This window comes from Rhinatrema bivittatum, chromosome 3 (genome assembly GCF_901001135.1).
Source record: "Rhinatrema bivittatum chromosome 3, aRhiBiv1.1, whole genome shotgun sequence".
Taxonomy (NCBI): domain Eukaryota; kingdom Metazoa; phylum Chordata; class Amphibia; order Gymnophiona; family Rhinatrematidae; genus Rhinatrema; species Rhinatrema bivittatum.
In genome coordinates, this window is record NC_042617.1 from 532,254,271 (window position 1) to 532,269,970 (window position 15,700).

The 15,700-nt window shown below is 44.1% G+C and overlaps 1 protein-coding gene across 5 annotated transcripts in view; it reads right to left on the bottom strand.

Annotated features, from left to right (window-relative positions):
* LOC115088235 (cGMP-dependent protein kinase 2-like) overlaps positions 1-15,700 on the bottom strand; it is a 195,116-nt gene that overhangs the window by 68,073 nt on the left and 111,343 nt on the right. For all 5 annotated transcript variants that reach the window (XM_029596305.1, XM_029596301.1, XM_029596303.1 and 2 more), the window contains exons 8-9: positions 7,747-7,824; positions 7,235-7,323 (exon numbers count right to left, since the gene is read on the bottom strand). In XM_029596305.1, coding sequence (XP_029452165.1) covers positions 7,235-7,323; positions 7,747-7,824 — 167 coding nt within the window. The remainder of the gene's footprint in view (positions 1-7,234; positions 7,324-7,746; positions 7,825-15,700) is intronic.

The window sequence follows — 15,700 nt, forward strand, 5'->3', positions numbered from 1 at the left end:
CTTTCCCAATGCAGGTAAGGGGACCAGACATCTCGAAACTTGGAAGCGTCCGCGTGGAGATCCGCCGTGATGGCCGCAAGCTTACAAGAAAGATGAACTTTGTGTTGAACCACCGATATGTACCTTATTGTCTTCCTGCTGAAGTGCTTTGGTTTTTGAAAGTTAACAACTTGTCTAGGTCAGTGGTTCTCAACCTTTTTTTGGCCGGGACACACCTGACAGATGGTTCTCACATGCGTGACACACTGAACATGTGACTTTCACAGGGCTAAATGTAAATATACATTCTGCATCCTCAAGAACCCCCTCGACCCCCAAAAATGGGTGCAGAGCAGAACTAGGGCATTACCCATACTCCTCACCATACAAAAAAGGATATTCTGGTTCTGATGACATCTCAGTAAAAGCAAAACAAACTCTCTTTACTGGCAGGCACAATACCCCTACTACTACAAATATTTAACCAGGCCCTAAACACTAATACACCTCCTATTAGGAAAACAGAGTAAGCCAAGCTGCTATAGATAGATACCCACTTAGAAATACTTGTAAAACTATACTAATAAATGTTACAAAACAGCTGACGAACAGAATAACATCCAACAATTAAAAACTCATAAAAATTATTAAAATGTGTCCAAATATCAATAAAATATTTCAAAACAGCAGACACATCACATAATACCCAATAATTAAAATGGCAGTCAATCAAGAAAAATAAACTTAGAAAGCTGCCTTTACTTATCCTCTCCAGCAACTCTCCTTTCCCTTGCAGGCCAATAGCACTCACCAGAAGCAGCAGTGGCTGCTGAAGCTCTGTCCTCAGTCCTCACAGTCCTCTTCCTTAGGGCCCACAACCAGTCACAACCAGTCTCTGTCTCACACAGACCAGTAACCTCCCTAACTAGTATATCTTCCTCACACACACACTAGTCACCTCGCTGACCAGTCACCTCCCTGACCAGTCTCTGTCTCTCTCACACAGACACCAGTCACCTCCCTAACCAGTCTCTCTCTCACAGAAACACATCACCTCTGACCAGTCTCTCTCTCAATCACACACATGCTCTGTCACTTACATACAAGCTCTCAATCACACACAAATGCTCTTGCTCCCATTCTACCACAACCCACAAAGCTGCTACTCACATACCCAGGCACCCATTCTACCACACACACGAAGCTGCCACTCACGCACCCAGGCATCCATTCTACCACCCACACACACACATACACACACACAAAGCTGCCACTCATGCCCGCATTATACCACACACACAAGCTCACTCATGCACCCATTCTACCACACACACACACACACACACACGCTCACATGGAGCCTCTTCTCATTGTTTGGCCCAATAAACCTGGCCTCCGCTTATCAGCTGCCGCTGGTCTGACCTCCAGCAGCGTGCAACGTCTCTCCAGCTGCCACCGGCCTGGCCTCCAGTGGTGCGCAGGGTCTCTCTGCTCTTCAGCCCCGCCAGCCTGGCCTCCGGTGGTGGCGCATAGCGTCGCTCCAATCTTCAGCCTGCGGCAGCGCACAGGTCTCTCCACTCTTCAGCCGCCGCTGGCCTGGCCTCCGGCAGTGGCGCACAGCATCTCTCCATTCTTCGGCCCCACCCCGGGGAGAAGAGAAGCACAAGCGGGGCAGTGGGACACCAGAAGCCGCGACACACCTGCCGGTGCTTGGTGACACACCGGTTGAGAACCACTGGTCTAGATTATATCTTGACCCTGCTTTCCTCCTATAAATTTATTTTCAGATTCTCTTACTGTTATTCATTTTCATAAAACCTGGATATTCTGTGTAACATGACTTTATTTCTAATATATGTATTTTACTGACTTATCCTAACACGTATCTGAGAAAGGACTCAAACACAGGAAAGTACTACCCAACATATACTACAATTTGATACCTTACAAATTACGGTTAAGAAAAGATCCTTGCAACATCATGACAAGACTCCTTTCTTCCCCATGGCCCTGCTTCTTATTATGCTATTTAGTTATTTTTCTCAACTTATATTCTGCCTATCCAAAACATGGCTCCAAGCTAGCTAAAAATACATACAACAAATAATTCAATACAGATAAAACAAAAAGCATAAACATGGAAATACAAAACAAAATAAAATAAAATCCAAAAAATAGACCAAATATATAATAGCACAACACTAAAAACGTAAATCAGATGAAGATCTGCATAAAAATCTACAGAGATCAGTTAAAAACTAAAGTAAAAAAAAAAAAAACCAGAGCCTTTACTCTGTTTATGAAAGTTGAAATAATCAAATCTCCCTGCACAGAGTTCCAAACAGAAGGAGAAAGATAAGAGAAAGCCATCAGTTTTACTTCCTTAGGAGATGGGAATATATACCTATATTGATCGCAAATTTCTATTTGATACATATACAGGTAACCAGTTTCAACCCATGTCATGATTTAAATACCAATGCAAGTCTTTTAAACTTAATTCTATAAGCTACAGGTAACTATTGTAGTAGCTTCAACACAGAGAAGATGTGAGTGGAAAGCTTCATACTCATGTTCTGAATAAGCCGTAACATATGCATGAGTGAGGGTTGTTGATTTTATTAAGGTAAAATATGGTCAGAGAGTACAAATTTCTCTAAAGCACAAAAAGCAACTTTGTAGCATGTTTTAGAGATTTGGGAATGGAATTCAAATTCCCAATCTAGCATAAAACCCAATACCCATGCCTCCTGAGGCAGACAGTTGCATATTCTCCAGAAAGTTGTTTTTTTTAATCTAGATAACCTCTATTTTGGGGGGATTCATTTTTAATTTGTTAATCTTTAACTATGTTGAAATTTCCTTTAATCCAACATTCACCCTTTCAGTGCAATCAAGGCGTGATGGGCCAGGTCACAGTAAAGCTATATATCATCTGCAAATATATAAAATTGAAGGCCTAATTTTCTGATCAATTTGCCCAATGGTGCAGATATATATTGAATAAAATGGGGAATAACACTGACCCTTGTGGCACCCCAAACCCCAACACAGCTCTCAAGCTTAAGAAAGAGAAGAGCCTGTCTTCACCTTAAGCATTTGTCTCTCCAAAGAAAGAAGCAAACCATTTTAATATATCACCATTGATACCAACTGCTATAATCTAATAAAATGGGGCGATTCAAGGTACCTTCCCCAAGTCTACCTCTCTGTCCAATCCCCTCATAAGATCATCTACTAAGGCTACCACTGCTTTCTCAGTACTAAAATATTTCCAGAAGCCAGATTGATTATTGTCTAAAAATGATATTCATTGGATGAGGAAGAAAGTTGAAGAGCAACAGTTCTTTCCAGTATCTTGTCCTAAAAGAGCAAATTTGAAACTGGGCTGTAGGAAGGTGTCAATCAAAGAAAAGTCCAGCCCAGTTTTCTTTAACAAAGTGATAATGAATTATTGTTTTGAACGTTCTTTAATTAGAAATCATAGGCATGGCTCCAAATAGCGGTAGCTAGGTTTGCTTTGATAGAAAATCTTAGCAATGTCATTTCCTGTTATAAACTCAAAGGGCATCACAGTTGTTTGAGCTATGCTCTGGAAAGGTAGCTCTACTTTATGAGGGGAATTTTCTAAATTATTATGAATTGCTGTAATCTTATCTACTCAGCATACAAGAGATGTCAACATCTGGTTGAGTCTTTGATTTTGTCATATTATTAACCAGTTCAAATAACATTTTCGATTGGTTCTCAGTCTGAGAAATTTGATGTTAACTTCTTAAATGAGATTTATAGTTGTTTCTATCAGCTTCAACTTCAGAGTAGCAGCAGCAGATCCTTTTTTAGCTTTCACCAATTCTCATCATCTGATGAAGATCAACAGTATACAAAGGAGCAGACTTATTACAGCTAAGTAGCTTATTTTAACTGGGGCAATGTGGTCAAAAGCCAGAGATAATGTCCCATTCCACAGATTAAAAAGCTCCCCTAAAGTTGCCTCATAAGGCGATTTTAACTAGATCACGTAAGGCCTTCGAAAACCTATCAGCAATCATTTCCTTCTTATTCTTACACTGGAGAACAGACTTAGAATTTACCATAACACAGGATTGCATTATGACTCAAAAGAAAGTAGATTGTAGTCAGACCAAACTACTGGAAAGATAGAAAGATTCTCCGTTTGGTGATATTTCTGAATCATATCAGAGACGTGTGGATAAAGATGAGGCAGTTGATACAGTTAGTGTATCTGGATTTTCAAAAAGCGTTTGACAAACGCTTGAGACTTTTGAGGAAATTAAAAAGTCATGGGATAGGAGGCAATATTCTATAGTGAACTAAGAATGAGTTAAAAAAATAAAAAGTAGAGCTAAATGGTAGAGTGCCCCAGAAATCTGTACCAGGGCAGCTGCTTTATAACATTTTATAAATGACCTAGAGATGTAAATAATGAGTGAGGTGATCAAATTTGATGATACAAAATTATTCAAAGTTATTAAATCACCAGAGGATTGTAAGAAATTGCAAGAGGACCTTGTGAAACTGAGAAGCTGGGAACCAAATAGCAGATGACATTTAATGTGGACAAATGCAAAATGATACATGTAAGACAGAGTAACCCAAATTACAGCTACATAATGCAAGGAGTCACCACCTAGGAAAAGGATGTAGGCAACATCATGGATATATGTTGAAATCCTTTGCTGAGTGTGCAGTAACAGTCAAGAAAGCAAATATAATGCTAAGAATTATTAGGAAAGGAATGTAGAATAAAACAGAGAATATCACAATGCCTCTATATCACTCCATGGTGCAACTGCACCTTGAGTATTGTGTTCACAAATCTGCTTCACTTTTTTGAAGGGGTTAATAAACATGTATATGAAGGTGAACCAGTAGATATAGTATATTTGGATTTTCAGAAGGCATTTGACAAAGTTCCTCTTGAGAGGCTTCTAAGAAAAGTAAAAAGTCATGGGATAGATGGCAATATCTTTTCGTGGATCACAAACTAGTTAAAAGACAGGAAACAGAGAGTAGGATTAAACAGACAATTTTCTCAGTAGAAAAGGGTAAACAGTGGAGTGCCTCAAGGATCTGTACTAGGACCCATGCTTTTCAATATATTTTATAAATGATCTGGAAAGGAATACGAAAAGTGAGGTAATCCAATGTGCAGATGATACAAAATTATTCAGAGTAGCTAAATCCCAAGCAGATTGTGATAAATTGCAGGAGGACCTTGTGAGACTGGAAAATTTGGCATCCAAATGGCAGATGAAATTTAATGTGGACAAGTGAAGGTGATTCATATAGGGAAAAACAACCCATGCTGTAGTTACACAATATTATGTTCCATATTAGGAATAGGAGCTTCCACCCAGAAAAGAGATCTAGCCGTCATAATAGATAATACATTGAAATCGTCGGCTCAGTGTGCTGCAGCAGTCAAAAAAGCAAACAGAATGTTAGGAATTATTAGGAAGGTAACGGTGAATAAAACAGAAAATGTTATAATGCCTCTGTATCACTTCATGATGAGACCGCACCTTGAATACTGCGTACAATTCTGGTTGCTGCATCTCAAAAAAGATATAGTTGCAATGGAGAAGGTACAGAGAAGGGCGACCAAATCATAAAGAGGATGGAACAGCCCTCCTATGAGGAAAGACTAAAGAGGGTAGGGCTGTTCAGCTTGGAGAAGAGACGGCTGAGGGGGATATGATAAAGGTCTTTAAGATCATGACAGGTCTTGAACGAGTAGATGTGAATCGGTTATTTACACTTTTGAATAATAGAAGGACTAGGGGGCATTCCTTGAAGTTAGCAAGTAGCATATTTAAGACTAATTAGAGAAAATTCTTTTTCACTCAATGCATAATTAAGTTCTGGAATTTGTTGCCAGAGGATGTGGTTAGTGCAGTTAGTGTATTTGGGTTTAAAGAAGGTTCAGATAAATTCTTGGAGGAGAAGTCCATTAATTGCTATTAATCAAGTTTACTTAGGGAATAGCCACTGCTATTAATTGCATCAGTAGCATGGGATCTTCTTGGTGTTTGGGTAATTGCCAGGTTCTTGTGGCCTGGTTTGGCATCTGTTGGAAACAGGATGCTGGGCTTGATGGACCCTTGGTCTGACCCAACATGGCAATTTCTTATGTTCTTATGTTCTTAACCAGATGGACAAGCCTGAGCAGGCACAACCATTTTACTGGTAACCAACTACGTCTTAGTAACTATTGGTAACCAACTACGTCTTGGTAACAGCCAAACTACCTATTTCACTATCAACTATTAAATTGTAAAAAACAGCTGTTTTAAACTTAAAAAGCAAACATTTATGAAAGAAGCATTTAAAGCAAGTATTTTACTATTTTTTCCAGCACATGTATCCATCAATTGACCATACCATATGTGCACCAAAGCAGGGAGATATGCACGTATATTGGCCCAGCACGTGCCTTACGGATTTTAAGAGGCGCCTGGGTACACTCGTATCTCCCGGTACGCGAGTAAAATTTATTTTTTATAAAAGGGCAGGGAATGGGCGTGGGCAAGGCCAGGAAATATGAATGAAACCAGCAGGTAAGTATTTACACACATCAGCACGCGCCAGAGTCCCTATCTGCGTAACTTTACTTCTGCTGTGATCGACATTTAAGTCATGAAAAAAAGAAAAAAAAATTAGGCTAGTCAGCGGTATTTTAAGAGTTGGGGCTAATAGGGTAAAAGGGAGGCAAGTTAGCTAGTCGGTTTAGGAACTCCTCTCCTTTACTGGGGTGAACTGGGAACACCCTGGGGAAACAGGTACTTGCGTCAGCGCGCGTCTCTACCAAAATCCCCGCCACTTATGCAATCGAGGTGGCATTTGCATGCACATGCATATATCAGTGTAAAATGGTGCGTAGATGTACACGCATATAGCCGATTTTATACCATGCGCGGATATACATGTGTATGTTATAAAATCGCTGCGTCCATGTGTGCGAGCTGGCAAACGCGCGTACAAGTGCTCCCCTGTGCAGGTCTTAAAATTCACCTTTATCTTCTCTTTTCCTTCCCAGGCCTTCTTTGCTTCTTTCTCACCCCATTTTCTTTCTTTCTTCCTATTTTTCTTTTCTTTCTCACTTGTCACCATCTTGTTTTCTTCTCTCACAAGTTATTATCTCTCTCTTCCTCTCTTTCATCCCAACCCCTCTCTCCACATATGTTGTCAGAGACAGGTCACCTACTTGTCATTGTGGCACAGCAGGGCTTACCGTATGAGGGCAAGTCCTCCAAAGTGTTCTCCAGCTCTCATGATCCGGATTTGCTCTTGACTCCCATTTACCTTTTTGGTAACTTGCACCTGAAATAAGATAGAGAGGGGTTTATAGGAAACTTTGACCGGCTCACAGACCAGACCAAGTTAAAACATAAATCACGAATCAATTACCCAGGACAAGATACTATACGGATGAGAACATCTCTTTTAGAACTGAATTCATTCACTGCATTTCATCGGGCTCTTAGATTATATCACTGTGACATAATGTAGAGGATGAGACAATTCCCCGAGAAAAAATATAGAGCTGTGAGAAGGCATAACTCACAACAGAGAACAAGGACAAGACAATAATTGGGGTATTTAAAGCTTGAGAAACTTGAGAGTCAAAGAGGAAATACTGTGGTTTACTTTGTTAGAGATAGCAGATACATTCTAAGAATCTTGTTTGGGTTTGATTAGTGCCTTTCTCATGCACCTTGGATATTTAGTGAAAAACATACCCACCTCTCCTTTGAGGATGATGAAAAAAGCTTTCCCCTCATCCCCTTCTTGAACTATCACATCGCCTGGATGGAACTTGCGCTATATTAGACAGAAAACAACTTACTGAGTTTTCTTCCGAGAAGATGACATTTCATTATTTTAAAGTGACAGACTTTAAGGGTGTAGCCTACAACAATGGAAGAAGAATCCAGCATTCTAATCTGCAAAATTCTAGGGGTGTGCATTCGTTCCCTACGAATTGGTAATCCGCAATGTATAGGGCCAAATTCGTTGTATTCGTGGGGAAGCGAAATGTATTGCGTTTCCCCACGAATACAACGAATCTTCACCAAATTATTCGGCCGTCTATAGGAGCCAATTTAAACAAACCCCCCACCCTCCTGACCCACCCCCCCAAGACTTACCAAAACTCCCTGGTGGTCCAGCGGGGGATCCGGGAGCAATGGATGGCCGGTGCCATCTTGTGCTCCTACCATGTGACAGGGGCTGACCAATGGCACCGGTAGGCCCTGTGACATAGTAAGGGCAAAGGCTATCGGTACCATTTTGAATACTGGCAGCCAACGGCCCAAGTGCAGGAGATCACTCCCGGACCCCCCGCTGGACCACCAGGGAGTTTTGGTAAGTCTTGGGGGGGTCAGGAGGGTGGGGGTTGTAGTTAATTTAATTTTAGCTGGGAAACGAATAAGAATTAACATATAAACGTATCGGGGGCCCCCCCTTGCCGAATGCAACGTATCTGCCCCCTGACGAATACGAATCCCGAATGCAACATATGGCGTCCCTCTGCACAGCTCTACAAAATTCTACCATTTGTTTACCTTACTGGGTTATTACTCCACTTGTACTGGTACAATAAAAGGAGCAGAATGTTCAATGGCTTTATATTTTGGAAATTAAGAGGTCAATATTCAAAAGTTATCTGTCTAAATGGCTAAACCCATATATTTAAAGACTTATCAATCTAAATTCTAGAATTTAGCCAGATAAGTCGGTGCATTCCAGGGGCAGGTGGAAGGTGTTTTGGGAAGGAGCGGAGTTACCCACATAATTTAATCAATATTAAGAGCTAGCCAGTTAACTTATTTGGCTAAATTTGGTCATGCTGCTGACCTGTCATGAAGTTAGCCGGTGATGCATCAAGCCGCGTTAGTGCTCTAACGCGCGTTATATCATGTATATCATGAGATAAACATTATGCATCTCCCTGCCAAATACCCTCCCTTATTACAATGACCTTCGTTGCATGTGATTTGCATGCATGGATAATGTAAATGCATGCAAAGAAGGTCATTACTAGTCAATTTGATGCACACATTTTATTACAGCCGACCGAGAAGGTAGACAGCTGCAATAAAACAACACCTATTTGAAATGCGTTAGATATGAGGTTGGAGGCCTGGGACCCTAACGCAGGTCTTGAGGCTCCCGACACACATTTAGGGGTACATTTTAGAAAACAGTGCGCGCACGTACTTTTGTTCACGCACCAGGCGCAAACAAAAGTAACCCGGATTTTATAAGATACACGCATAGCCGCGCGTATCTTATAAAATCCGGGGTCGGTGTGCGCAAGGGGGTGCACAATTGTGCAACTTGCGCGCGCCGAGCCCTGTGCGCGCTGCCCATTCCCCCCGCACCTTCCCCTCCCCTCCCTTCCCCTACCTAACCCACCCCCCGGCCCTATCTAGACCCCCCCCACTTTTATTTGAAAAGTTACTACTGACTCCGGGCAGTAGTAACTTACGCGCACCTGCTGTCTGCTGGCGCGGCAGGCCCCGACACAGGCCGCTGGGTCGGGGCACTCGGCCATGCCCCCGGACCGCCCACACGCCCCCGAACACGCCCCTGTGCTGACACCACGCCCCCTGGCCACGCCCCCGACCATCCCTTTTTGCAAGCCCCGGGACTTATGCGCGTCCCGGGGCTTGCGTGCGCCGCCGAGCCTATGCAAAATAGGCTCGGCGCGCACAGGGGCATTTTAAAAGGGTTACGCGCGTACCTTATGTGCGTAACCCTTTTAAAATCCGGCCCTTAGTGAGAAACAATTTTTATTAGTATTATAGAGTCAAACAACAGTACGGAAAGTGTAGAGTTCCTGAAACACTCTCCGTTAGAATAACCAAAGTTTCTCATAATGACAAATCATCCTGATCCACAAACCCCCCCACTCCCCTCCCCCCACCCCATAAAGAACAATGACCAATTGTGCCCATATAGTGTCCATCACTCTGGCTCGAAATAGGCAACCCAGTCGACACCTACCAGCTCAGCTCCACTCATTTAAAAGTAAGCTGTGGGATCGATGAGGCAATGATTGTAGGTAAGAGTCCCAGACAGCCAGAAACAACTTCTTATGTCTCAGAGACTGCTTTATCGTCTCTGCATCCAGTGACATAATGCGGTGTAGACAATTACACCAGGTCCAATATGTCAGAGGATGGTCATCACGCCAATGTAGTAAAATGACCTTTTTGGCCACTAAACTAGCCTTATAAATGAACAATCGAGCTCCCATATCTCGCACACGTAAAGGAGAAATGCATCCAAAAAGTAACCACATAGGGGAAAGCGGGAGTCCCAACCTCAGCAGGTATTCAAGATAATGGACCACTTTAACCCAAAGACCTCGAATAGGGGGACATTCCCAAAAGGCATGAGACAAGGTGCCAAGCGGATGCCCACATCGCCCACAGGCAGCAGAGGACGATATCCTCAAGTGGAATGCTCCTTGAGCCGAAACGTAACTACGCCAAAGAAATTTATATTGCATTTCCCTGTAATACATGTTTACCGAGATCTGGGAAACTTGTTGGAAACAGGCTCAAATTATAAATTCAGTGACCACAAAAACCCCATCCTTATTCCACCTCTCCACCAGACTAGCATAGGTTTCAATGACAGTTAATTGCTTTAGAAGTTTGTAATAATTTGATAGAGAGGGCTCTGTAGACTTTTCGAAAGAAAAAACAGTATCCAAGGTGTGAAAAGTCGAAGCCTGTCGGGAACTGGAGGTCAGTGATCCAACATAGTATTGAAGCTGTAGATATGGGAAGACCGCTGTCGCTGAAAGGCCATACAGCTCCCCAAGTTCCAAGAAGGGCAAAATCTGGCCAGAAGTGGATAACACATGGCCCAACTGAGTAATGCCCTTAAGGTCCCAGTGCTGGAAGGCAGCCGTCTGAGAACCAGGAAGAAAGTCAGGATTGCCATGAATTGGCAAAAGATAAGCACAAATGTGGTCAGACTTGAGAATACTTAGTAGCCTCCACCACGAGGTGCGGATAGGGCGAGTGATAACACTGTGCACCAGAAATGCGGGAAGCTTACTAGCCAAGGATTGCAAGACATATTTAAAGGAAAAAGAACTGGTGAACGTCCCATCTGCCCGAGCACTAATAAAGGTGGACATATCCAATAACCAGTCTCTAATAACCCGGAGTTTGCTGGCCAGATTATAAAGTGCCAGGTCAGGGACACCCAACCCCCTCCCCCATCCCCGCCGCTCTCTCATCCAAGTCAAGGGGATCCGAGCCTTCCAACCCCTCCAAAAGAAATGGCGCTGAGCCTTATCAAGCTGCGCCAGCTCCAGTCAACGCAACTGGAGAGGCAAGTTCTAGAAGAGGTATAGCCATTTCGGGAAAATCATCATCTTAAATATATTAACTCTGCCTCCCAACGACAGCAGCAAAGAAGACCAATTGAGCAACTTATCCTGAGTAGCTTGGAGTAAAGGAGAGACATTCAATTTATACAGGTGCTCGAGTGTTCTAGGGATAACAATCCCCAGGTATGTAAATGAAGCAGCAGCCCATTTAAGTGGAAAATCCTTCCCCCAGGTTCAAGATAGGTCCTCTGGATAAGCCAAAGCCACAGATTTGGACATATTAAGTCGTAAGCCGGAGAAGACTCCAAAGGCCCACATAAGTTGGAGCAGAGGATGGAGAGATCTACGTGGGTCAGTAAGGAAGACCAAAAGATCATCCGCAAAAGGAGCATATTTAAAAGTGACAGACTGGAACCAGATGCCTTTGATCCCCTTAGCCAGCTGAATCACTTTTAATATAGGTTCGAGTTGGAGGACAAATAATAAAGGGGAGAGGGGGCAACCTTGGCGGGTACCCCGCGCAATAGGAAAAGCCTCCAACTGGGAACCATTAGCCGTAATAATGGCTTCAGGAGCCTGGTATAGTACTCGGACTACATCAAGAAAAAACCCTCAAAACCCATTAGTCGTATCACAAAGAAAAGATACTCCCATTCCACCCGATCGAATGCCTTTTCAGCATCAAAACTAATAGTAAGTATAAGTAAGGGGGCATCCACATCGCCATTGCAACTAGTACTTTACGATTATTGGTAAGAGCATATCATTTACGGATGAAGCCTACCTGGTCCGATCCGATAAGTGAGGGCAATATTACCGCCAGACGCTCAGCTAAACTTTTAGCGAAAATCTTTTGATCAAAATTTATAAGAGATATTGGGCGATAGGACTCTGGAAGTGAGGGATCCTTCCCCGACTTATGAATAAGGGTAATAGGAGCCGTGTTTGCGTGGGTGGGGAACAAACCTAGTTGCAGCAACTCAGAAAAAACGCCAACCAAAGGGGCCCCGTCCCACCCTTCGGAAGTATAGAGACTACTATAAAAGTCTCTAAATCTCCACAGAATAGCGGCAGGTTCTGTAAGCATCTGCCCTGAGAGAGCACGGATCGCGGGGATTTGTCGAGAACCACGGACAGCGTGCACCAAGCTGGCCAGCAACCTACCAGATTTATTACTATGTTGAAAGAGTTTACATTGATAAAATAAAAAGCTCTTTCGGGCACACTGATGCAACAGTGTATTCAACTCCTCCTGGATGGACAAGAAGTGTGTTCTGGCCGCGCTAGTATTAGCGCTATTCAGGGAGGCCTTAGCCTTTTCAATTGAGCCGTCAAACAAGTAGCCTGTGATCCATGGCCTTTTTCCTATGGGCCATATAGGAAATGATATCACCCCGTATAACTGCCTTAGCAGTATACCAAAATAGTGTCGGGGAAGCTGCATGTTGGGCATTGAGCTCCGCATATTCCTTCCACTTAGCATGCAGATATTCCTGAAACTTACCATCATTGGCTAAGTAGAACGGAAAGCGCCAAGAGAAAGAAGTAGCATGAGACTTCCCCACCCGCAATCGCACCGGAGCATGGTCGGATATAATAATGTTGTCTATAGTCACCTTGCAAACCTTGGACACCTGACTTACACTTATTAAGAAACAATCTAACCGGGACAGAGAGCCATGGGCTCTCGAAACATGGGTAAAGTATTTTCCCCCAGATGCAAAAGACGCCAAACATCAATTAATTGCAGGGAACGTTCCAAGAAGTCAAGCCCCTTGCCGTAGACGGCACACTGCCCTGACTGGGGAGTTTTATCTTACTGGCCATCCCGAATGGTATTAAAATCCCCCCCCCCCCCCATAATGAGAAGGTCATCTACATAAGGCAATAAGAGTTGAAAAATCTCCTGAAAAAAGCGGGGATAGTAAGTATTGGGTGCATAAAGATTGCATAGTATTACCTTAGTCTGGTGGAGCTCCGCTACCAAAATTACATAGCGTCCCAATGGGTCTTTAATTTCTTGATAGATACGAAGGGGCAAATTCTTATGGACCAAAATGGCCACTCCCGCCAATTTGGTGGTGGCAGAGGCATAATACACTCCTCCTCCCCAATATCTGTGCAATTTTTCATGCTCTGCATCACTTAGATGTGTTTCTTGCAAAAACGCAGGTTGAACTTTCTTCCGCTTGAGTAAGGAGAGTATCTTAGACCTCTTGATAGGCGAGTTTATCCATTCCAAGTCATTAAATCCGTTACATTACTAGAGACACATGAAGGAACAGGCTACTACAGAGGTTTTATCAAAGTTGAGCCGCAGTGGGGGCCTTCCCAGCCAAGACCCCCCACTGCAAAATACAGAACGCCCAAGGAATGCCACCCAAGTGGGAACATAAGAAACAGTTCCGAACATTATGGTCACTTGGAAAATTTAACCTCTCCCCTTTCCCCCACCTCCCCACCATCCCCTACCTCCAAACCCCCCTTTATAAATCTCCCACACCCTATAATAGGGAACGAGATCACTCCCATGCCGGTTCGCCCTCCTCCCCCCATCACAACCCCATCAACACCAAATAGCGCACAGTCAACATGAACATGAATACAAACAATTGTAACAAAGCATTAAGACTCAGCATAAAGAGCAATAGCAATAGGTGAAACAAACTTTGTAACTATAGACAAAATAGTGCAGAGAGCATCAAAATGAGAACATAAGCATGGAGGATATCCAACCCCCCTGTAGTTACCACTAGAGTCTAAGAAAGGTCTCTATCCAAAGGGGAACATGCATAGATGTACTGTGGTCAGGCCAGGGGCTATAATGTCAAAGAGAAGAGAAATAAAAAGAACCCGCCCGCCTTGGGCCCAGACCTCAAGTTCTCGCTGAGTCCCTGCCATAGCCATGGGAAGCAAAAAAATCACCAGGGACCGACATGGACAGTGTGGGCCCACTTAACCTCAGCGCCAAAGTTCAGCAGGATTACTCACTTCATGGGAACCAGGGCCCTCGAGAAAAAAACCAAAAAAACCTGCTCAAAGAAAACTGCCGGAATCACAGCGCACCAATCTCATAAAATTCACCGGCTAAGTACCGTAGAGCCCTGCAGTCACAAACTAGGCAGATCCATGTGAAAGAAATAAAAAAACTGGACGAGCCCGAGATCATACGCAAAAGCACGCAATAGTACAGGGGTGGGCATAGATTTGCATACAACTGAGGCAGAGTGCATGCAAATCTCTCTCATGCATATTCATTAGGGATATCCTGAAAACCAGACTGGTTTGTGGCCCTCGAGGACCGGAACTGCCCACCCCTGCAATAGTACCTGTCTGATCTGCAGGCAGCCAGAGCTGAGCGGGTGGACCACAGCCCAACAATAAAGATAAGAGAGAGAGAAAAAACCCACCAAGAAGCCCAGACACCCGAACAGGTCTAGTCACGGGCCCTACTCCGCTGGAGTCCCCACAGCCGCTGGCGCTGTCTCTTTAAAAAAAATTTTGGCCTCTTCCACAGTGGTGCACCAGGAGACTTCGGCGGCCGTGACAACGCACAGCTTAGCTGGATGGAGTAAAGAGGCCCGGGTGCCCTGCGCCAGCAGCTGGGAGCAGATAGGGGCCAGGATCCACCGCTGTGCCGCCACCACCACGGAAAAATCCTGAAATACAAGCACCTGGGCATTTTCGTAAGTCAAACCCTTCCCTGCAAGGACCGCTTGCAATATTTCATACTTGTGGGCACCACAACTCGCGGTCTAGTGGCATTCGGGTGACGAGGCCCTAAGCGGTGGGCCCTCTCGATACACAGCTTGCCATGCATCCGAGAGAGACCCAGCTCCCGCTCCAGCCATTCCTCCAACATGGCAGGCAGGTTCCGATCCTCCAACGTCTCGGGCAGCCCGACAAAGCGCAAATTTGACCTGCGAGATTGGTTTTCAAGATCCTCAAGTTTCGCCGCATGGTTCTCCATGGAGGTCTTCAGTGCCACAATATCAATCTGTGCCATCCGGAGACCATCTTGGTTATCAAAGACACGGCTTTCTAATTCGGTAACCCGCGTCTCAAAGTTGTTTAAATTGGCCGAAATCTCAGCAACCGTAGAAGAAATCTGTTTAAGATCCAGCCCGAGCGCTTCCAGGACCGCGGTTTTGATATCAGCAATTGCCGGCGAAGAGGTGGATTCGAGCGGGCCGGTAGCCGCCATATTGGTCACAGCAGGGGTCGTCGGGCGAACTTTCCCTTTTTCTCATTCCTGCTTAGTAGCGCGAGTGGGCATTCCTGTCTGGATCAAGTCACATATGCATGAGCTACCACTCAGGCCACTTTGAGACAAAGTCCGGTGAGGTT